The sequence below is a fragment of the Arvicanthis niloticus genome, chromosome 21 (genome assembly GCF_011762505.2).
Source record: "Arvicanthis niloticus isolate mArvNil1 chromosome 21, mArvNil1.pat.X, whole genome shotgun sequence".
Taxonomy (NCBI): domain Eukaryota; kingdom Metazoa; phylum Chordata; class Mammalia; order Rodentia; family Muridae; genus Arvicanthis; species Arvicanthis niloticus.
In genome coordinates, this window is record NC_047678.1 from 19,689,269 (window position 1) to 19,713,020 (window position 23,752).

The 23,752-nt window shown below is 47.9% G+C and overlaps 1 protein-coding gene across 1 annotated transcript in view; it reads right to left on the reverse strand.

Moving 5' to 3' along the window:
* The window catches only part of Esyt3 (extended synaptotagmin 3), a 44,957-nt gene that overhangs the window by 16,584 nt on the left and 4,621 nt on the right, over positions 1-23,752 (reverse strand). The window contains exons 2-7 of the mRNA XM_034525040.1: positions 9,693-9,734; positions 7,087-7,221; positions 4,183-4,259; positions 2,838-2,904; positions 2,200-2,289; positions 1,246-1,301 (exon numbers count right to left, since the gene is read on the reverse strand). Coding sequence (XP_034380931.1) covers positions 1,246-1,301; positions 2,200-2,289; positions 2,838-2,904; positions 4,183-4,259; positions 7,087-7,221; positions 9,693-9,734 — 467 coding nt within the window. The remainder of the gene's footprint in view (positions 1-1,245; positions 1,302-2,199; positions 2,290-2,837; positions 2,905-4,182; positions 4,260-7,086; positions 7,222-9,692; positions 9,735-23,752) is intronic.

Consider the following 23,752-nt stretch of genomic DNA (forward strand, 5'->3'; position numbering starts at 1 on the left):
GGGATGGGGGGGACAGTACCCAGAGCAGGACCAGCACACAGTAGGTGCTCAAAAAGTCCTTTTTGAATATCAGTGCTTTCTGCTTAAATGTGACATCTTTATCAACTCCCTTTGCCAAAGTTCAGGGACAGTGATGGAGGAGGCGGTGGGAAGAATTGTAGGAGCCAGAGGAGGCTAGGGAGGAGTTAAACACTAGCTTCTACACATGCTCGGCCATCACGCTCACTCATGAACTCAGCATAGCTACGGTTACCCGCACGGGACATACAGAAGATCAAGCCAGAAAAAATTCTGGCATAAATGGGGGAGGAGCTCTCGAGGCCTCCCTGATAACTGGGAATCTACTGAGTGTGAGCAGCTGCTGATAGAGGGATTGTCTACAAGGTACGGGCACTGGGGGGTTTCTCAGGCCTCTGTGGAGGGACCCACACTGATGCACATATAGGCAGCGTTAATTGGGCAACAGGTTATTTAAAATAAAAATAAAAAGAGGGCACGAAGTCAGAAGGAGGATGTGGAGGGCTGGTGCAAGTTAGAGGGGGAAGTGGATGACGGATTTCATTGTACACATGTATAAGTGAAATGTATGCAAAGACTGGGAGAAAGGCTGCATGACTAGATCCTCTCCATTTAGAACAGAAGAGACATCCTCAGGGAGCATCCCCTAGACAGACAGCTGAGAGCCGTCTTGGCAGGTCTAGCTGACCCTGCTTCCTGAAGAGCCAAATCCGATGATGCCAGTCCCTCCTCTGTTCCTTGAAAGATGCCTGGTTTCAGAGTGGTGCCTGCACCTGGCCTGAGGAGGAGGAGAGAGGTCCCAGTCCTGCCCCTTCTCTCTGGTCTCTGCTGGGAAATGTGCCTTCCCATCTCTGTGCATGTCAACTATGGTCACAGAAGCCACCTGGGCATCTTAGTACACTGGGGATAGGGAAGGGTGGAGAGTGAGGACACACACAATCACAGTGTGATTCGGTCATACATACGTGCATGTGCTCTGGGACCCTCAGGACCAAAAAGCCTGGCCCCTCAGTCTAGAACTGAGCACAGCTCTCAGCAGGACTGTTTTGCACCTGTCCACACGCTAGCCCCCTCCAACCACACATGAGCACACACAAGCACGCATGCACACTCCCACACGTCCCCTGGTGCTTGCCCCTTTTGCCCACTCCTTAGGCAGAGTGTGTGTATGTGGGGGTACAGCTCACAAGCACTGTTAAGAGAGCCCCCCACACCCCAGGCACTTACTTGATACCCGGCATGTCCAGCAGGTTGGTCAAGCCTGTCCAGTTAATCTGCAGGTGCTGCAGGGCAGAGGGAAGCTATTAGGTTCAAGGAATTGGGAACCCAGGGCTCATACCTTCTCCCAAACTCGTCATACCCCCAGAAGGGAGTACCATATCTGCTGGGGTCCACCCTCAGCAGGAGTGAGGTAGAAAGGATGTCTCTCAGCCTGCTGAACCTGTTCTGGGATATGGAGGAGTGTCCTAGCTAGCTTAATTCTCAACTTGACACAACTTAGAGTCATCTGAGATGCCTCAATTGAGGGATTGATTGGATCACACTGGCCCATGGGTATGTCTGTAGGGGTGTGTCTTGATTGTTAATTGATATAGAAGGAGCCGCCCACTGTGGGCAACACTATTCCCTTGGCAGGAAGTGGTCTTGGACTGTATAAAAAGCTAGGTAAGCACGAGACTCAGCGGGTTAGCAAGCAGGTTTCCTCTGGTTTCTGCTTTATTTATCTGCTTGAATCCCTGCTCCAACTTCCCTCAGTGAGGGGACTGTAGGTGAAATAAACCCATTCCTCCCCTTAATTGCTTCTGATCAGCGTTCAAACACAACAGCAGAAAGAGACTAGAACTAAGAGGCTCCAGGCTTTAGTCTGGGCTGCTGCTTCATGCCCAGACCTCTACAGAAGGGAGCTGTGCCACACAGCCAGGTTGGTCTGGACTCTAGAGCCCAGGTTTGTCTCAGCTCCACCTTCTGAGACCTTGTGACCATCTTTCAGCTCAGTCTCCTCAGTATGGGCAGAGCTGAACCAAACTCCTTGAGGTTGCCTTAAGGACTGCATAGGTTTCGGGCATAGGCATCCAGCCGTGGTGAGTTACGGTAATCTCCATTCTTAGCCCGAATGCTGATATATGAGGTCCAGTGCTCTGTCATGGGGAGTATCAGGCCTGTTCTAGGCTTTGAGCTCACCGGCTTTTGAAGGAAGAACACAGTCACAGCTCCTATGAAGGGCTTGTCCACCAGCAGCGGCTCCAGAATGACACGCAGGGTCCCCTGCAACTGGTAGGCACAGAGCCGTGAGGGACCTCCTTTCTTCTCATACCTGCTGCTCAGCTCAGCCCTGTGGCCTTGTTATCACTCATGCCAATGACACTGTCAAGGCCACCTGCCTGGGCCACATGCTGTCACTAAAAGACCCATACTTTATGTTCAGGAGCCTGTATACAGCAGCTATGACCCTGATGTTGGCCACCAAGGGCCATGAGCTACTTATGGCTGGGACACCAAAATGACTTCCGAATCTGGACACAGATTCTGGTTGGGGTATTGCCACCTCCCAGACTACCTGGCTCTCAGCTATGGCTCTCCCTCAGTTCCCTAGACAGCCAAAGCCTTTGGGGACTCGACACACAGGTGATTCCAGAGCCCAAGGACCAGTAAGGTTAGTGAAGCCCAGGACCACTTGCTGACTATGTGACCTCACAGCTGCCGCCATGATGTCACCAACCCATGTCTGGTACCATCGTGACCTTCCCAGCCTGTTCCAGGGTAAGCTGCTTCCACCGAGCCCACTGTGGGGGCTGGGGCAGCCAAGCGTCCTAACTCACCTGGACACCATTCACACCGGCCCGGATCTTCTGAAGCTCCACGCTGATCTCACAGTCCCCGATGTAGCTGAAACAGGAAGAGTGAAGGAAGGAAAGGGAAGAGCAGGCAGGAAACTTGCCCAGTGCTCCACAGCCTCAGCCCTTGTTGCTGGCCATCAAGTCCCAGGTGTCACTCAGCATGTCGCTTATACCATAGCCTTGGCCCCTCCCAGACTCCTGCACCTGACGGCTTAGGCACACCCCAACTCTGTCTATGACAGCAGTGTCCTGTGGTACCACCTAGCCCAGGGCAAACGTGGATGAAAAGGACCGACTTCTGGTAAATATACTACTTCCCTCTACCACTTCTGGGTCCCTGACCAAGGGGACACTGGTAGTGCCCCCTGGGTTCATCCTGCCATCACCCCTAGTTGTTGCTGAAGGTAGAGGTAGGTGATAAAGTCTTGGAGACGGGGTCAACTGGTGGCCCCTGTCAGTGATGGACCCTGAGAAGCCCAGGATGGATGCCTTTGAGGGTAAAGGTCAAGAGACTGCCTAAGGTCTGAAGGAGACTAAGGGGAAGGGAGGTAATTGTCACACACCTGCACACGCGGGCATAGGAGCCTGTTGTCACAGACCACAGAAATGCCTGGTGAGAAGGGACAGGCAGAAGGGGGTGCAGGGATGCCAAGCACCTACTGGGAGGCTGAACTATTCATATGAGGATCTCACAGCAGAGCTTCTGGGGCCAGGGGCACTTTATGACCTGCCGCCATCCCAACACAATGGAGACCAGCTCCTAAGAGGGTGGCCCCAGACTCAACTTCTGGTGTCTGGCCAAGGCATATGAAACTCTGGGAAGGAATGACAACCCCAGGGGCTAGTTCTGTCCTCTCAGCACACCTCCAGAGAGACTTCCTTCCTGACCCAAGCCCATTGTGAAACTCAGAGGAAAAATGCCCATGTCCTGCTCAGTACACAGTCAGTACTCATAAGTTGACCTGCTAGCTTTCCTGATAGGTCAGAGGCCAGCCTCTCATCTCTGTGCTTAGAGTTCCCTCCCTGAGCACAAGCCTCTGCTTCTGCTTGTCTTGCCACACCCATCCCCTTTGGCCACCTGCTCAGCAGAGGCTGCTCTGACCCTCAGGTAGCCCAGCTGTGGCTTGCAGGAAAGTTCTGTTGCCTGGCTGTCATTCATCCACCCACTTTTCTATACCCAACCTTTTACAAAGACGTGGGTACTGGCCTGGAGGTGGCTGTGGTCCTAGAAAGGCTTTCATACCCCAAATCTGTGTGCACACGATCCACTCTATCTCCAAGCTGCTGTCTATAGTTACCCTGCCTGCCCCCAGACAGAAGGACTCACCAGATCTGCAGGTCCAGGGTCACTTTCCTCCGATTGCATTTGTCTGTGTGTGCCTTGACGCCGTTCACCTTGGGACACTAGAAAAAATGACAGAAAGGCTATGAGTCCCCTTCTTGCTATCCCTTCCTGCTACAGCTATATGCCAGTATCTACCTATGAGGCCTTGGCCTGGAGAGGAAGCCAAGGGACCGTAAGGTCCTAGTTGGCCTCATATACCTACAGCCCAGCCCCAGACAACAATGGAATGGGAGGAGTCAAATAAAGATAACGGGATATTAGCCGTAAAGTACAGAATACGCATGATACACCCCACAGACCCAAAGTAGTTAAACAAGAAGGAAGGCGCAAGTGAGGATGCTTGAATTTCACTTTGATTGGAGAACAAAATAGTCATGGGAGGCAGAGGGAGGGACTTGGATGGGAGAGGGGAGGGGGAGAAGAATGTGGAGCAGAATCAGTTGTGGGAAGAGACAGGAGAGAGACCCAGAAGGGCAGGAGAATGAATGGGAATCTGCAACTTCTGGGGATGGGAGGGTGGGCAGAATCTCAAGGCAGTCTCTGAGACCTGGGATTGGGAAGCTCCCAGGAGTCAATTTGGGTGACCTTAGCCAAGATGCCAAACTGTGGGGATATGGAACCTGAAGCTACACCCTATAGCTAGGCAGGACCCCCAGTGGAAGGATAAGGACTCAAATCCACCCACAAGACACTGGATGCCAAATTTGTCCTGCTAAAAAGATATACAGAGACAAAGATGAAACAGAGACTGAAGGAATGCCCAACCAATAACCAGCCCAACTTGAGACCCATCCCACGGGCAAGCATTAACCCCTGACACTATTAATCATACTCTGTTATGCTTGCAGACTGCCTGGGGGGATCCAATCCCTTCTGTTTCCATCTCTCCCTCTGCCCACTGTTCTCTCAGATACTCTGGTTACGACTAATCAGTAAAAACTAAATTTCATTTGTACCTGAATTAGTGATATTCATACCAAGGTGCTGAGGGGAAAGTTCACTGATCTATTTAGCTTTGCAGAGAAAGATGAATGTAAAGACAGATACATGGATATATTTAAGTCAAACACAGCAAGAGATTAACATCTGTACAGTTTAGGTGTCAAGTTTGTGACGCTCGTTGAATAATCCATTAAAAATTTAAATGTTTGGAAAAATTGAAAAATTATTGAAAAAAGATCCAATCAGTCACACAAGGAAGGATTCCATTACATTTCTATTTGCCCCACAGAAAGTGTCCTTTTAAAACATATTATTGGAGCTGGAGAGATGGCTTCATGGTTAAGAGCACTTGCTGCTCTTGGAGACCAGGGTTCGATTCCTAGAGCCTTACACAGGAGGCCACCCTTTCCTTCTCCCCAACCCCTTTCCAGGGAGCCTCTGACACACATATGGTGCCCGTAAACTCACTCAGGCACATACACATATATAAAATCTAAAAATGTATTAACCTCTGAATAGGTTCTCAGCATATGGAGCAGAATTATAGAAAAATGCATTAGAGGGCTATGCCCAGGAGTTCATTATGAACAAAATATTTATTCTACATCTGTGATTAGTTTTCTCACATTTATTTAATATTCATTTGGTATTTTCAGTTTTAGACTTTTTGTGGCACCTGAAGTTGAAACCAAGACCTTCCACGTCCTAAGCAACTTTTAATTTTATATTATTTTTCTTTCGGACTCCACAGAATGGTAAAAGCTGCAAAGGGCATGCGCAGCCTGGGCCTCCCTGGAGGTGTGGCCTGGGGGAGGGGTCCTATGCTCAGTCACCATTTCTCAGTACCTGTTGGGAGCAGAGAATTGCTGGGCACCCATGATGTTCAGCTACCCCAATACCTCACCTTCAGGGACACACTTGGGGCACACACTCTATGCCAGGAAGGATAGTCCTGGTCCAGGCTCACATTTGAACAAGGGCACCAGGCTAGATCATGGCTTTCACATGTGGGACATTGCCCACACAGACTCAGAGGCCGCTTGAGGCCAGGCCTGTTGTTCATGCCCCACAGCAGCCCTTAGAAGTGGGTCCTTTCCTTTTATATGGTAGGCAACTGGAGCTTAGAGAAGGTAGGTCACTGACCCCAGCTAAGTCAAGCACATGGAATGCTAGAGACACTGGTAGATATGAAAGGCAGGGTAGGACAAATGCACAGGGGCATCCTGGGAGAACTCCACAGTCAGTCAGTGGAAGGAGGGGAAATGGAGGGTGAGAAACAGAGGAGCTAGGCAAGGCCAGGAACAGAAGGCCTTCAAATGGCAGGATGGGGAGTCTGGCCAGTCTAGAAGGGCAGGGCTAGAACATCTGGTCAACCTCCTCAGTGTCAGTGCCAAAGGACTGGCCCGGTAGTGCAGGCTCTTCTCCAGTCTCACCAGTCTGCAGTCCTAGTGGCTCTGCCTGCTGGGCTCTACAAAAGCAACTGAGACATCGCTTCTTTCAGGATGTCTGCTGTCTCCACAGAACTAGAATGATCTCTGGAGACCCTGAACTTCTTTGTGGTCCTGTCATAAACCACTAGACAGAGGAGGTGATCATAGCGGGCACTGAGGTTAGCAGTTACAACCTGTCCGTCTTTGTATGCGGCTGCTCCCTGCATGCATGCTTCCACAATTTCTAGAAAGGGAGGAGCTATTTCCCTCAGCTTCTTTCTGCTCTCTGGCCCTGGTTTCCATGGAACCTAGGGAGTTGGGTAGGAGGACAGGAGGAGACGACTGTGCACTGAGGCTGACAAGCAAGGAAACACAGGCAGGGACTGTGGCTTTCTGGGGCCCCGAGGGACCCTCATAATCAAGTGACTGGCCTGGGCTGGAGAGCACTATGGAGAGGGGACAGAGAAAAGATTGCCCTGCAAGTCCAGGTTGACTGCACCGAGTTGGTACCAACCTTCTGCCCAAAGTAGAGCCTGGTGAAGGTGAAGGTCCTGAGATGGGTGCTCTTCTCCCGGATCTTGGGCTCCAGTTTCTCCCGGATCTTGTTCTCCATGATCATGCTTAGGTAGGGCCAGATCTGTGCGATGATCTGCAGGTAGAGACAGAAGCCCTCAGAGGTCAGGCCTGTGCTGCAGACTGTAGATCCTCTGCAGCCTGGCCCCACGGGTGGAGTCCACAACCCTCATGTTGCCTGCCCACTCGCCTCCCACCCAGTCATTAATCCATTCTGCAAATACCCAAGGTCAGCGGCAGGTCCCACTGCCATGCATGGGTTGAGGTGCGTTTTTTAGGGTACCATGGAAACACGCTTCCATTTAATTCAGTAATACAAAGCCATTAGAGTTGAGTTAAACAAATCCTCACTCTGCATTGCGGCTGATATACAGATGTATATACAGAGTATATGTATATACAGATGATATACAGAGTAACAGATGCTGAGGGTTTAAGGAAAAAAAAACAGTGACAGAAGAGACTGACAAATTGTTTCCTGTGGGTCTAATTTCTAGAAGCCAGCAAAGGCAGCCTTTGGTCCATAGCTACACCACGATGAGTCACGGAGCTGGTCTAGACCCATGTTTGGGACCACGTTCCTTCTGATACCAGGGCCACATGTACCCTTGCTCTAATCCTTATGCAAATATCAAGAGTACCTATATAAACCCAGATGGTCTAGCCTACTACACACCCAGCTAGGTGGTACAGCCTATGGCTCCTAGACTATGAACCTGCCCATCAAGTTACTGAGGTGAATGGATGCTACAGGTCAACTATGACCTGTAGTCATAGGTCTACACCCTAAAAAAGACATGGCTAAAATGCCAGGCAGGAAATTCTCATCTCCATTATAGTCAATGGGACCACTACGGTATTTTGGTTTATTGTTGACAAAAAAAAAAAAAAAAAAAAAAAAAAAAAAAAATGATGTTATACAGACATGGCCATACAATGATAAAATTTTTCCAAAATGATATTGCCACAATGTTTTAATCTTTAACATCGTGTGTGTGTGCATGTGTGTGTGGTGTGTGTGTGTTTGCACATAGTACTCATGTGGAGGTCAGACAACCTGTAAGAGTCTGTTCTCCCCTACCATGTACATTATGGGGATGGCCAGGCATCCTTACCCGCTGGGCTACTGCACTGTCAAGGTACAATGTTTTAACTGACCTATAGACTATTTCTGTTTTCTCTTTTACCAGTAATGGCCATTTTCTATTGTAGCAGGTGTGAAGTGAAGACGTTGGGTCACAGGGGCAAGTGACAGTAAGAATGAGGGCTTTGGACTTCAATATAAAGGTGCCCCTCCCCCACTGTGCTCCTTCCTCTGGTCACAGCAGAGCCTGAAGGTATGAGAGCAGAGGCTCATCTGCCCATTTCCTCAGAGGCCTCTCCCCTGCCACCTTTCTGTGTTCTCCGGGGCTTCTGGCACACACCCTCATATGTGGGTCACATGCACAGCTGCCTCCAGGGCCATGTAGCACTCAGTGTCAAAGCAGGCTCTGCAGTGACCAGGACCTGGCTGGCATGCACAGGAAGGGCTCTGCAGAGTGTGTCCTAGAAGCCTGGTGCCCAGTCATTCACCACAGAACCCAGGTCACTCCTAAAGTGGTGAGCCGTTTCCTCTCAACTCTTCCTGGAGGCTAGGGGCAGTTCCTGATGCACTCGGCAACGACCCTCCCAGGAATATGAGGATATCAAACTTAGCTTAACAACCGTAAGGAGAGCTAGCCAGTGCCTGACCTAAGTGAGTGCTGCTCTCCTCCCAGAGTTCAGGAGAGTCTGAGAGTCAGGCACCTACAGGTACGGGCTGTGGGGAAGCCCCCACAGATCATGCCAGGGCCACGGGACTCAGGCTTCTCATCAGGAAAGTCATGGTTCCTGATGCACGTGGGTCAGAAGGCAGAACAGGGAGCAGTTAGCCAGCACAAGGGGGAGTTCCCTTAGGTGACCGTGACCTTCCTCCAGGGACCCATACTCACCCTAGGCCTGGGCAGGGATCATAATCACTCTCATTTCACAGATAAGGAAACTGGCTCAGAGATGTTGGGCAAATTGTCCAAGGCTGCACAGCAGTAGTTTTGTAGCTGGGCTAGGAGCCACATGGAATCCAGATGCTGTGTCTAATTAACATGGTCTTTTACTTAATGATCTCCAGGGGAGGGAAACAAGGTTGTACTTTTCTCTATAAATTTTCTCTATTTTTTAAACTTTTCTCCTCAGTCCAGATATGAATTAAAAACCAATTTAAGGGGTGGGGGGAGATGGAGGAAAGGGGGGGAGAAAAACTCTTTTGTGAATGAACCAATGGGGGACACCTGTCACTCAAGCTCAGCCTGTCACTCAAGCTGGGCAGTGGAGGGGCCTCTCTGTCCATCCCTTATAGGAGAAGTACAGTCTAAGGTTTGGGTCTGCACAGTGATCCCATCAGCAGTGCTTGGGGACTCGGATGGTGAGTGCAAACAGGCTGCAGTGGGGATGCCCAGACCTGCAATGAATCCAACTGCCCTACCCGTCTACATCCCTGCCTGCCCACATCCCTGCCCACCCAGGCCTTACCTTATTGGCCCACTCCACACGCTCCACGTCTGGGAAATGTATCTAGAAAAGAGAAACCCCAAGAGGGAATTAGGCAAGAGCCACAAGCCCTAGCGAGAGGTCTGTTAGCTGGGTCCTGCTGCCTGGAAGGTAGGTGGCTCAGTGAGTCCCCACCCCTTGCCTGTATCTGGACTCCTGCCTCTGCAGAGGTCACAAGGGTGTCCTCAGCATCTACCGCACACCCGGCCCTGCCAACTCAGAGCCAGCCTGCTCTCTTAGCTCTGCTTTGACTTCACAGAAGTACCTTCTAGGCCTGAGGAGGACTCCCCGAAGTTCCTCTTTCCCCTTGGTCTCCAGTGCAGCTAAGTTGAGGCATGCTGGAGACTGGTCCTTTGCACGTGCACTGGACACCCCCAACTCCCCTGGGTCAATAAGCAAGTTTGCAAACTCACAAACTTTTATTTATTCATTTCAAGGAGGTAAGCAATATATTCTATGTCAACAACAACAGCACCCCAGCAAATGTAAAACTTAACTAAAGAAAAAGAAATTCAGAATTTTATCAGGAAATGTCACCACTCCTTGACAGCCATCTTCAACAGGGTGCCATTTTTCAATAGCCACTAGGGGGTGGTGTATGGCTGTCATAAAGAACTTACTATTCTCTCTTTACTCTCAAGAGTCCCACCCAAGACAGACAGACAGACACAGACAGACAGACAGACAGACAGACAGACACACACACACACACACACACACACACACACACACACACACCTCCAGCAAAGAGGACCCACAGGCCTTGTCACATAGCCTCTTAACTTCCTCTAGCTCCCAGCCACTCTTCCTGCTTCTGGTGGGGTCCCAGGATACACGTTCACCTCCATAATGACCTGCCTCAACCCTATGATATCCTCTGGGCCTCTTAGTCCAGCCGCCCACCAAGGTCTTCCTGCACATGTTGGTTTCCGGGGTGTCAAACAGTCACCCTCAGTCGGCACTCCCTTGTTTTGGGGATTGCGGTTTGTCACTATTTGTCCCACACTTTACTTTTGGATTCCCTAGAGAACAGATGTCCCTCTTGGGTGTCTGATGGTTCTCCGCTGGAGAACTCAATATACTTTATGACAGCCTATTGGTCTCATGCCCTTTCCCTACCAGCCTGGAAATGTGTGACTCCCTGCTGCAACCTTCCCTATCATAGATATCCTAATAAACACTTGAGGGCTGCAGGAACATGGATGGACATATGCAGGCATGAAGGTGCCTCTCAAGAGTGCTCAGGACCATGAAGGAAGTGGGATGCAGAGCACAGACCATCTGAGCCAGGATGAAGGGACCAGGAGGGACCAGCTTCAGCCCAGCCCTTACTGGCACAATTGCATTTTTTTTTCTGGACCGTTCACTCTCCATCCTAAGCCTGCCGTAATTCCTGCTCTGGCACACAGTGGGTGTGAACCCTTCCACATTCCCTACCCAGGTGGTTCTACATCCTTGGGAGCTGAGTTGTTCTGCGTCTGGACCCTGGAGGCTGACCCAGCTTGGCAGGTCTAACGATGGCCACCCATGGGAGCTGGTCAAGCGTAGATTCCTAAACCGCCCGGCAGTGAATCAGAGTGCACTGGGGTGGGGCCCTCTGACTTATTTTTAACAAGCTCCTGCAGTGATTCTGGAGCTCAGTCAGGGCTAGCTCTGAGATATCAAGGAACAGCCCACGCTTTGTGTTATGGTGACCCACACCCGAGAGTGTGGGAGCAACAAAAGGATCAGACTCACATTCCTGAAGTTGCCATGGTCTCTTTCTCTCTCTCTCTCTCTCTCTCTGTCTCTCTGTCTCTCTGTCTCTCTCTCTGTCTCTCTCTCTCTCTCTCTCTCTGTCTCTCTCTCTCTCTCTCTGTCTCTCTCTCTCTCAGCTTACCAAACCTGCTCTTTACCAAAACACCACTCATAGGTGGTTTGAAGCCTCTGGACAGTAATTCTGTCTGAGAATACAAGACCGCTAAGGCATCCAGTTTGGTGCTTACACCTGGGAGGCCTTCCTCAGCAGGGATCTCAGCACCTATCTTCTGCCTGGTGAGCGGGCACACAGGAGCCAATTCTCTTCGCCCAGTGAGCCTGAGACTGAAGCCTGACATTAGCAGGGTCTGGTGTGGAAAGGCTGTCAGCCTCCTTCCCATGAGAACTGTCTTTCTTTGTCTCTCTGAAGAAACCTCTCCCCATGCCAAATTCCCAAGGCTATCCTAAGTGTTTGTCTGTGGCTTTTATATTTAGAACTTACTCTCCCTGGATTTTTTTTTTTTAACAGAGCAAGATAAGAATGTAACTTTATGTCTCTGTCCCACTTCACCGAAGGCAGTCTTAGCCACCAACAACAAAGCTGGGCACGCACACCCTTCCTGTGTGCCCGGGAGTGTGCCTCTAGTCAAGCTTCAACCCCATTGGTTTGTTTGACTCTTCACACTTTCAGTGACTGTTTCTTCAAAATGATCTGGGGCAGAGAGATCCTTCCTCACTTCCAGACTTATTTAATGGCAGCTTGTTAGTCAGCAGTGTTGCATTGCTGTGATAAAACACCCGAGACAATCAGATTATAAGAAAAGAAAGGTTGCTTCAGCTCCTGAGTCCCAGTATCCCGTCGGAGAACACCCACTGTCCCAATATCCCCGTTGGAGAACACCCACCACCGTGTACTAACTTCCTTCTACTAAGCTCCACCCCTTATGGGCTCTGTCACCTTCCAGCTGCACCCCAATGGAGACCAAGCCTTTGCCACAGGCTTTGGGGGGTGGGGGGGGAATTCCAAATCAATCCACTGCAGAAGCTTTTTGTTCTCCCATAGGAAGGCTGGTCAGATAACTTTTTTTTTTTGCAGTTTTTAAAACAGGGTTCTGCCGTTGTTTTTTTTTTTTTTTTTTTTTTTTAGAAGTCAGTATTTTATTGTCTGAGAAACTTTGCTGAAAATGAATAGTTCTAATTGTTCCTTGGTTTTCCTTGGTTGTTTATAGGGTTTTAGTCATGTATGTATTTCTTTTAGGCAGGGCTTCACGAAGTTTCAAGATTGCTACAAAGCTAAGGCTGGCTTTCAATTCCAGAGCCTCCCACTTCTCCCTCAAAGGCAGAGAGACAGATTCGAGCTTTCTCTCACTCCCATCTCCAGTAACAATCTTTATCTTGCTTGCTTGCTGCCCCTGCATAGTTTCTGTACTTTACCTTATCAGCCAGAGCCTGCATTTGATAAGCGGCAGTGGAAAAAAATCTAGCATCTCTGCCTGGGTTATGGCCTTCAAGGAAAGGCTCTCGGGTCAGCCCAAGTATGGGACAACACTCCCAATCTCCTGTATGCTTTCATTACAAAAGGGCATTTAGAATATCCAACACCTTCTATTGTCTACTGAGATAATCACGACCTTTATAGTTATCCCATGAACATCGTCAGCTTAAGTGATGGTGCGTTTTAAACAGAGCCGGCTCTCACTCAACAAGAGGGCACTATGCGTGACACTGGAAACCTGGCCAACTCTCCAGGACTGTGAAGTCCTGGACCTTGAAGGAGAACCTGTAACTGAGACTCTACTAAACCAGCACAATCCCTAACTACATTCTAAATATTTGCCCTTATACCCACAGAAAAGTGTAGTCCTTACCCTTCATCAAGGAAACCTCTCTACCACAGATGGAGACCATTACAGGAAAGTACACGCAGTGAAAATGCAGAGCTGTGGCATCCAGGCCCAACAGATACATCTACAAAACAACCCCTGCACCTAAGGCTCAGGGCTTATTTGCAGAAGAGCGAGCAGGGACAGACAGTAACAGCCAGAGGATCAGAGCCCTTCTTCACTCTGTGTGTGTGTGTGTGTGTGTGTGTGTGTGTGTGTGTGTGTGAGTGACATCCCTGGGCACCAAGTACACATATGGTGTACGTATATACATGTTGACAAAACACATACAAAATAAAATGAATAACCATAATAAGAAATAACTGCATAGATTTAAGATTTCTATAGCTCCCTGCTACTGTTTATTATTACTTCTTTATGGTGTGAGCCAAGATGGAGCCTATTGATAATTCTTCTGTGGGCTGGTACAGGATTAACTTCTGACTTGTTAATTATGTCTTGCTAATACGTTCTGTCTTGTGTTTATTTTTTGCTTGATCAGCTGTTCTCAGAGAGGGACAGACTAGGATTTCCAAGCCCATCCACTTCCCCATGGCAGTTGGCAACTTTGATTTCAGGTTTGTATTGTGAAATCCACTTGCCCATGATGACATCTAATTGGCACCCTGTGCGAGCCTGCATCACCCTTTATGGCCTTCAGACTTGTGTTAAGCTCCATGTTGTCTAATATGACAGCTATTTGAGTCTTCTCTCATTGCCAAGGTGCTTGGTTGTACTTTTTTCTACACTATTTTGAACATTTTTTTAAAAGATTTTGAATCATGTTTGTGTGCGTGCATATGGAATTTGTGTACATGAGTGCAGAGTCTGAGGAGGCCAGACGAGAGCTGTGGTTACAGGCCCATGTTGTGGGCACCCAACAGAGATCCTGGGAGCTGAACTCCGGACCTCTGCATAAACAGTAACTTCTCTTAACTGTGGGACTCTCTCTTCTGTCCTCAACAGTTTGGTTTTCTTTTTTTGTTTGTTTGTTTGTTTTGTTTTTCGAGACAGGGTTTCTCTGTATAGCCCTGGCTGTCCTGGAACTCACTCTGTAGACCAGGCTGGCCTCGAACTCAGAAATCTGCCTGCCTCTGCCTCCCAAGTGCTGGGATTAAAGGCGTGCGCCACCACCGCCCGGCCAGTTTGGTTTTCTTAAGTTTTCCTTTTATTAGCTTATAAAAAAAAAAATAAGTTTGGGACTGGCTGGTGATGGCAGTGGGTAAAGACTGCTGCCTCTATGGCCCAAGGATCTGAATTCAATCTCTAAAACTCATGGTAGAAGGAGAGAACCACCTCTCCCAAGTCATCTTCTGCCTCCACACTTTTACACACAAACACATACACACAAAGAGAGAGAGAGAGAGAGAAAAGCACAAAAAAATAAGAAAATAAATAGGAAGATAGTTTAGAGTCTTTAAAAACCAATTAGGTTTCATTATGGTATTTTAAAATTGTTCTTGTTTTTCTCCCTGTTTCTTCTCTGTCCCTCCTTCCCGTGTGCCCCTCCTCCCCTGTGCTCTCTCTCCCCCAAGCACCTCCTTTCCACTCTCATGTCACGTGTAGCTTTCATGCCTCTCCCTTTCTTAACCCTCTTGTTTACCTCTCACGGTCTCCTGTCTAGTTCCATAGTCTGCAGCCATTTTCACAAACCTTCATTTGCATAAACGAACACTAAGTGTTAGGATCCACTCATGAAAGATCATGTGATCTTTGTCTTTCTGAGGCTTGGTCACTTTTAATACCTTCCAGTCCCACCTATTTTCCTGAAATTTTAATCATTCAATTTTTCTTAGTAGCGGAGTAACATCCCATTGTGTGTGTGTGCCACTGTTTTGTTATCTGTCCATCTGTCATAGGCTGGACGTCCAGGCTGGGTGCATTCATTTGCTACTGTGAATAACACAGCAATAACTGGGAGGTGCAAGCATGTCTATGGCATCCACCGAGGAGCGGTCTAGCTGGGTCAGATGGTTGTTCTAGTCTTCATTTTTGGAGGACGTTTCCCCACTGATTTCCCTAGAGGTTACCCAAGTGTACACTCCTGCCAGCAGTAGATAATTGGGCCTATATTCTACATGCTGGCCAGAGCTTCCTGTTTGTTTTTGTGATCATAGCCATTCTGACTCGGGTAAGATGGAATTTCAAAATGGTTTTGATTTGCATTTCCCTGATGACTAAGGATGTTGAACATATTCACTGCCCCTTTGTGTTTCTTCTCTCGAGTGCTCTGTTCATTTCATTAGCCTGGGTATTAACTGGCAGGTTTGCGTTTTTAATGAACTTTTGCAGTTCCTTACATATGATAGGTATCAATCCTGTCTGGGGTACAGCTGGCACAGGTTTCACTCCATGGGTTGTTTCCTTGCTGATACTTTTTCTTGCTGTGTGGAAACATTTTAACTTCCTGTGGTTACATTTGTTGATTCTTGTGCTGCTGGAGTGTTTCTCATTCAGAAAGTTCTTGCCTAGACCTACAACTTCTTCCACTGTATTCCATTGTTTTCCTCTAACAGGTTCAGAGTTTGGAGTTTTTAAAAAGTCTGCTGTTTCTTTGGTTGATTTTTGAGCATCTTGTGAGATACAGGTCTAAGTTCATTCTTTTCTGGGTGGTGTCTAGCTTCCCTGAACCATTTGTTAAATACACCATTCTCTGCCCTCCCCCCTCCCCCCAGTGTATGCTTTCTTTCTTAATTTTTAGATTTGTTCATTTTATTTTACATGTAAGTTGACTCTGTGTGTGTGTGTGTGTGTGTGTATGTGTGTGTGTGTAATGTACATGCTTAGCGTGGTACTTGCTGCTGATGGCTCTCTGGCTTTTCCTAGAGTTCCTTCACCAGGAGACAGACTCATCTCTCTCCTGCCAGGACCTATTAGACTAAAGATAGGACCTAGCTCTAAGCCTGGGTCAGCAGGACTGTGGAATGTGGGGAAGATCAGGGTTCCTGAGATGGAGATTTTGAACCCAGCTCTGATCCGCCACCATAAGGTTGGCTCTCCTCGGCAGCTGATGGCAAGATACCTACAGAGCTGATGGAGACAGGCTAGCCAGGATGTAGAACACTACCAGCCTGAGTACTTGGGTCACCATGGAAACAGAAAGCAGGGACCCACAGTCCAAGCTTAAGAGCCATTGAGCATACTCTTGATGTGTTTAGAGACAGCAGAACCTAACAGGAAAACATCCCTCACCTGGGGCCTTTTCACAGCAAGTTTGATTGGCATCTTCCCTGAGCTTGCCGAAGCACCAAGGTAGTCAGAAGAGACAGTCTCATGGGGTTTTAGTTTTCATTCTTATCTGACTGTATGAAATGTGTGTGCCTATGAAACCACAGAGAAATGATAACATGTATTGTCTTTCTGTTATTGTCATGTAAAGTTCCCAAGTTTCTGAGGAGCAGAGAAGGCAGCAAAGAAAGATAGATATGATGGCTCAACACGGGACAGAGGCCCTCAGCCACAGAGCTTCCATTCCAGTGCTCCAGAAAGAGGAGTCTCTGGGATCATTCTGGAAGTGGTTCTCAGACGTTTATAGAAAACCAAACCAGGAAACTTCCTGGGATGTTCCTTAAGCTGGGGCCTTTCTCTTAGGCCCTCAGGGGTTCTGATTCCAGAAGGCTGGCCACCACAGCTTTACCAAGCATGCCCCAGCCATGGTTCTGGATCTTGGTGGTGGGCGGGAAAGAACATGGAGGTGTGTGATTAGGGGTGTTGGGGGAGTCTTCTCAGATCCAGGAGGAGGCAGTTCCTCTGCTGCCTCTGGCCATGGCTCCAAAGCTACTGCTTGGATGTCAGCTCTCCTGGGTGACACTGCTGTCACTAAGTGCTTGCCCTCTGGGCCTTAGCTTTTCCTTTACAAGGGCCCTTCTGGAAAGAGCTGGAAGGCAAACTCTGGATAGTAATACTGTGACTTTGCTTGCCCGACCAGACCTGCCTCTGCAATGGAAAGTGTAGCCAAAGACTTAGAGGAGTGGGCTCTGGCCTGGTCTTCAGCCAAAGCAGAGTTCACCTTAGACACTGTATCCATCTTTAGGTGAAGATGTCTGAAACCTATTTAATACAGCCTTTGGGGACAGTGATTCCAAAGCAGCGAGGAAACAGAGCCCAGAGTGACTATAAAGTGCCATCTTGCGGGGTCTGGTTTCAGTATCTGAGTTGCTATGGAGGTTTGGGCCACTGGACCCTCTAAGGAGGAAGCAGGATGCTGGCTAAGGCATCACTTAAAGGGTCTTCCTGTCTTTAGGTGGATTCTGCTTCCTCCTTATCAAAGGGTTGATAACTCCTCTTATGAAACAGTATAAATAGGTTTAGGCACATGCACGCGCGCGCACGCGCACACACACACACGCCTGCCTCATACATCTTCCCTGTTTCAAAATGCATTCATTCAATGTAGTGTATGCACACATACACATGCACACGCACACGCACACACACACAAACACTCAAGTGTGCGCGCAAATACTTGCTGGCTCAAACAGATGTTGCTGCCCCTATCTCATGGTCAGATGAGACAAGACCCACACATTTTGGAACTATGCAGAAACATCTTGCAAAGGCTAGTCACTGGTCCTCATGCTGCCCTGATTGGGACTGGAGACCACACAACAGGGGCTGATCCAGAGGATTTTCTAGGAAAGCAGTCCCTCCATTTCCCTCACTTTTCTCATGAGGAAGCACAGCCCCTGCCTGCCTCCTTTTTGTTATCAGGAGACAAATATTTAGCCATGAAAACTCCCATTTTTACTTTTCATTTTGAGACAGATTTTATTAAATAATCTGGGCTGGTCTCAAACCTGTGGCCCTCCCTTCTCAGCCTCTTGAGTCTGGAGACTACAGGCGTGTGACACACCTGGCTGACAACTACTTTTAAATTGACCCCTTTCTGCTTTAAATTACCCTGCTAAACGTGCTCATAGGAAAATAATTGCTCTGCCAACCTGTTTGGCGCTATCCTGTAATCCACAGGCCCTTAATAACACACCCAGCTAGCAAACTGGTCTAAACCAGCTGGAACTGAGCAGAAAGATCAGCTGGAACTCCGATGGTGGCCATCAATGACCTGATTGATGCCCAGCAGCCTGCTAAGGATAAAGACTCAGAACTGTCCACAAAGTAGGTTTTCTCAGATGTGATGTATACGTTATGTATGTATGTATGTATGTATGTATGTATGTGTGTGTGCATGCGGGTGTAAGTGCATATGTGTGGGGACCAGAGATCAATACTGGGTACCTTCTCCACCTTTTAAAACCTTTTTATTTTATAGCATTTAATTTATGTGCCTGTGCATGTGTGTGTGTGTGTGCCTGAAAGCACATATGTACAAAGTGTGCATGCAGGCACCAATGGAGGTCAGACACGAGGCACTGAGTCCCTTGCAGCTAGAGTTGCAGATGGTTGTGAGCTGCCGTGTGGATACTGGTCACCAAACTGGGGTCTCTCCAGCCCCCACCTTATTTTCTGAAGCAAAGTCACTTAACATGAGGCTCACCATTTGACTAGGCTGGCTACCCAGTGAACTTCAGAGGTCTACCTGCTCCATCCCCTGGCACTGGGGTAACAGACATACATGTGGCCACACTCAGCTTTTATGTGGGTGCTGTGGATCTGAGTTTAGGTTCTCATGCTTACATAGGAAGCACTACCCACTGAGCCACCTTCCCGCAGCCCCAGAGCAGGTATTCTGGAGACCTCAGTGATAGTGTAAGCTGCCAGAAAGGTCAATGAGCTAGACAGGCGTGACAATACCTAGAGGTTAAAATAATTATCTTCTTGCTTATCAGACTAATAAAGGCCCAAAAATAATAGCCACTGAAGCCAGTGAGTGGACAATGGCCTGGACAAAAGACTCTTTAAATGTTTGTAAGCTTTAAGTGGACCTAGTGTCAAACCAGCTTCTGCATATTTACCTTTCTACCCATAGATTAGCAAGACTCTCAACCCTCATCAGAGAAACTTCTTGCGGTGGAGAGCAGTTAATGCAGAGACTCACAACTGGTCCAAGTGCCGAGAACAAGGGGAGCGCTAACCTTAAGTGGGTCATCCATGTCCCCAAGGTCAGAGAACATCACAGAAGAAGGGACAAAAAGATCACAGGAGTCAGCAATTGGAGATAAATGCTGCAAAACAGGGTCTTTGGGACCTGACAGAACCTTTGCTCTCATGAAGGTAGAGCCCTGTGGTTGCCTGAACAAGACCTGTGCAAGATCAAGCCAGTCAAAGCTACAGCATGGATGGGGAAGTGGTCACAAATCCCACCCCTAGCTGAGGTAGCTGAAAGCTGCTGGAGTAGGCAGTTGGTCCTCTTCAGGGGTAAGGTCATGCTTTACCAGTGGATGGTCCTACAACCAGGCACATATAGGCGGCACTAACTGGATTCCATGGCACTCACATCTCAAAGAACTTTCTTTTGCACCAGACAGAGACTACAAGCGAGACCCACAGCCAGTAATGTAGAGGAGAGGTGACCATGGGGTGCCCATGGGATAATCATGGGACATCTGTAACACAACCTCACACCCAAGGTTCAGGGAACACTGTAAAAGGTGGGCCAGAAAGAGCAGAGGGACAAGGACTGCTTCATGACAGTTTCTCCTGGACAGGACGGAGATGTTCCCAGGCCTCTCAGCAATGTGACTGTCTGCATGAGACCCACAAAGACTATACCAATCGACAAGCAAACATGGATGCAGGAAAAGTTCACAAGGCCCCAACTTTAGAGGCAGTCAGTGGTTGCCAAGGAAGAGAGAGCCAGTTTTGTGTTATTCCTTTTTTAAAGGATGATATCCCAATCCTAAGGGGTTAGCCTGAAACACATGCAAATAAGAGCAATATTAATTAGACTCCTAGAGTATGCATATATAACAAAAATAAATATAGACAAAAAAGTTATGAATTCAAGAGGAGGTGTGGGGTGGAGGGAGACATGGGAGAAGTTGAGGAGGGAAGAAAAGGGATGGGAAAAATGCAAAGTGCAGTACAATGATGTATAAAATCTTCAAATTAAAAAAAAAACATCAAGTTGGGAGGGGTGCATGTTGGGGACAGTTGGTCTGGGAGGAGTTAAAGTTGGGGGGAGCTATGAGAAAATACATTGTTCGTACGTATGAAATTCTCAAAATGACAAATTAAAAACATGTATTTAAAATGATCACAAGCTTTGATAGGCTACACTGGGTAACTGAGAAAAATTACTAAGATCTATACAGCAGTTTTAGTACCATTAGCTCAGAAGGGTTTTATGGTTTTTTTTTTTTTTTTTTTTTTTTTCCCCCATGAGAGAAACGGGACGGAGCAGGATTCTAACTGGCGGATAAAGAGAGTCGGCAGAGGGCTATTTTTTGTTTACTATTGTGTCTCTAGATTTTTAAATTTTGTGTGTAAGAGTTTTACATGAAAGTGTCTACGCATCATGTGTGTGTCTGGTGCCTTTGGAAGCTGAAAGAGTCTGAGCCCCTGAAACTGGAGTTACAGACGGCTGCGAGCTGGTATGTGGGTGCTGGGAATTGAATCCAGGTATTGTGGAAGAACAGCCAGTGCTCTTAACTGCTGAGCCATCTCTCCAGCCAGGCAGGTTTTTAACTGAGAGCTGCTGCATGCTGAGCCGGGAGCCAGGAGCAGAGAGGACAGAAATGAAGCAGCCACCTTGCCTTGGAGAGCATTCAGGCTGGAGGAAAGTCAGACGCACACTGGAGGGTACAGATCAGCTCGGGAACACAAGTGGGAGGAAGTGCTCTGAGGGAGCCCGAGCCCAGGGAGCTGCCCTGGGGATAAGATATAGGAGACTCACCCTGATAGATCAGAGGGAGAAACTCCAGGCAGACCCAGGAACCTTAGCTGGCCATATGGGGAGAAATATGAAAATACACTGTCAGTAGTAAAGAAATGGCCAAGTAACTGACAGTATATTCATATCATAGAAAGCATAGCTGTTACCAGTGTTCTTAGAGAATGTTTAGTCTTAACAGGCTAAGACTATACAAACAACAATGATGCTGGAGAGGTGGCTTTGCAGTTCACTGGCTGCGCTGGCCGAGAACCCACATGGTGACTCACAAGTACTGCAACTGTAGTTCCAGGGGATCTCGCACGTTCTATGGTCTCTAAGGGCATCATCAAGCACGCATACCATGCGTGTGCATGCATACATGCAAGCAAACAATCATGCCCATAAAATACAAGTGAATCTTCTTTTAAGCGAATATTAAAAAATAAGGAAAGGTTCTGAGGTCATTTAGTTTTTAACTTTCACGTATGGTCCGTGCACAGAAGCGTACTCAAGTAGAACCATGTGTGGAGGACCTGTGTGTTCTCTAAGTCTTGTCTTTTGTACCTTCCACCTTCCATACAAGAAGAATATATTTACATTCATAGATAAGAAACGCAGCTACAATGTAAACCAGTGCGTGTGTGTGTGTGTGTGTGTGTGTGTGTGTGTGTGTTGATTCCTAGTGATGTGAAGCACCTGTACCTCTCTCTGGCCTACACCACAAGTTGGCAGACCGCAGGACCCCTTTGTATATCTGTTTATTGCTGCACTGTTCACAACAGCTGGGAAATGAAATTAGCAAGAAGAACAAATAGAGAAAAATTGGTCCAAATGTGTATGCACAGCCATAAAGATAAAATCAAGGCCTTTGCAGGAAAATAGTGAAAGCATTGCGTTAAGTGAAACAAGTCAGAATCAGACAAGAACCACAGCTTCCTTCACCTGTGTGATCTAGATTTAAAATTACACATAGGGCATATGTACACGTATGTATTTGCATATATGGTCATGAAACCAGGGGATTTGTGTGGGGGGTGTTATTAAGGGAGTTGGTCAGGGAGGGGGAAGAAAGGATAATAGGATACACATGATGTAAAGAAAGTGGAACCAGGGGAGATAAGGGAACCAATGAGAGAGGAACAGGGCACCAAGGGGGGTGGGGGGAGCAGAGGGGAGAGAGATCATGAGATTAAAGTATAATGATATACATATATGCAAAGGCCACAATGTATTCTAACCTTGACATTTTGAAAAAAAATTAAAATTTTGAAGGGGAATTTTTTTAATTAAAGGTAAACATGTGCAAAGGGACAGGTGCGGATCATGGATTTTTTAAACGATCCAGAGATGTTCCTTGGTTTCAAGGACACATGACACACAGGTATAGGGTAGGCATGGTTCTGTCTTGCTGCAGAATGTGTGAGACCTGGGTCCCTGTGAGACTAGAGATAGAGTCAAGTCTCACATAGTGTGTAGGAGCACAGGGTGTGTCAGAAAATGTTGCTTTGTCCCTTTAACAGGTCACATTGGGGTGCAGGACAGGACAGCCAGACATATCTTTAATCCTGCATTGGTATTTATTGATCAAGGAGGAGAAGAAAAAGGAAGTCTTGCTTCCAGTACCTGTGAGCAGCCCTGTATTGAAACTCTACGCTCCCAGAGATTAGGAAGCCCTGGGGCTCAGCTGAAAGAAGGAAGATGCTAGAGAGAGTTCAGATATGAGGGGTCCCTGCAAAGGCTTAGTCTCCAGTGTGGCTGCCTTCAGAGGCGGGGCTTTGAGGAAGTGACTGGATCATCAGGGCTCTGACTTCACGAACTGATTAGTCCCTGGCAGAGTCAGCTCAACGACATGGCTGGGAGATGAACATGAGGAAGTGGGACCAGGCTGGAGGACGCAGATTACTGGAGGTGTGCGTGGAAGGGTGTGTCTTGTCCCGCCCCTTCCTCTCCACGTGCATAATCAATGTCATGCTCACAAAATGGACTCCCTAACCTTTAGCCTGAATTTTGTGGATCTCACGTAGTGAGCTAAATCAATCACTTTCCTCTAGAAACTGTTTCATTAAAGTATTTGTCAAAGTTATTAAAACTGTCACAGAAAAGCAGGCTAGAGTCCCCAACCCCTGTTCGCCAACCAATACATCTAGATTGTGATCCTCATGTTGTGACCCTCACAATTCTTCATGAGGAAGCTCATACCTCCCTAAGTCACCAGGAACATTCCCACAGAAGTGCCACCCTCTGCTTGCTTCTGAGGTGCTCAACAAGAGGAAGCTAGCAATTGGTTTCCATTCCTTTCTGTCCAGTGGGAAGGGGCCTGCAACACAGGAGGGCAGGGGTTGTTTCCACCCACAACACTCATCTGCACCTACCATGTGATCTCCTGGTCACTCAGGTCTTTGCTTGCAAGACAGGTTGCCCCAGACACTTCTGTCTAAGCATGAATCAGAACCTCTAAATGAAGCTACAGGCAATCTCGGGTGAATTTGAATTTTGTGAGATATTGTTCTAGAATCTGTATCACTTCCAAACCTGTGGAAAGTTTTGGGTCAAGTCTCCCATCCTTACCAGAGTCCTCAACTTCATGCCATAGTACCTCTGCTTCTAGGAAGGTTTCCTGGGCTGCTGCCTGCTTTAGATCCCACCCAGAA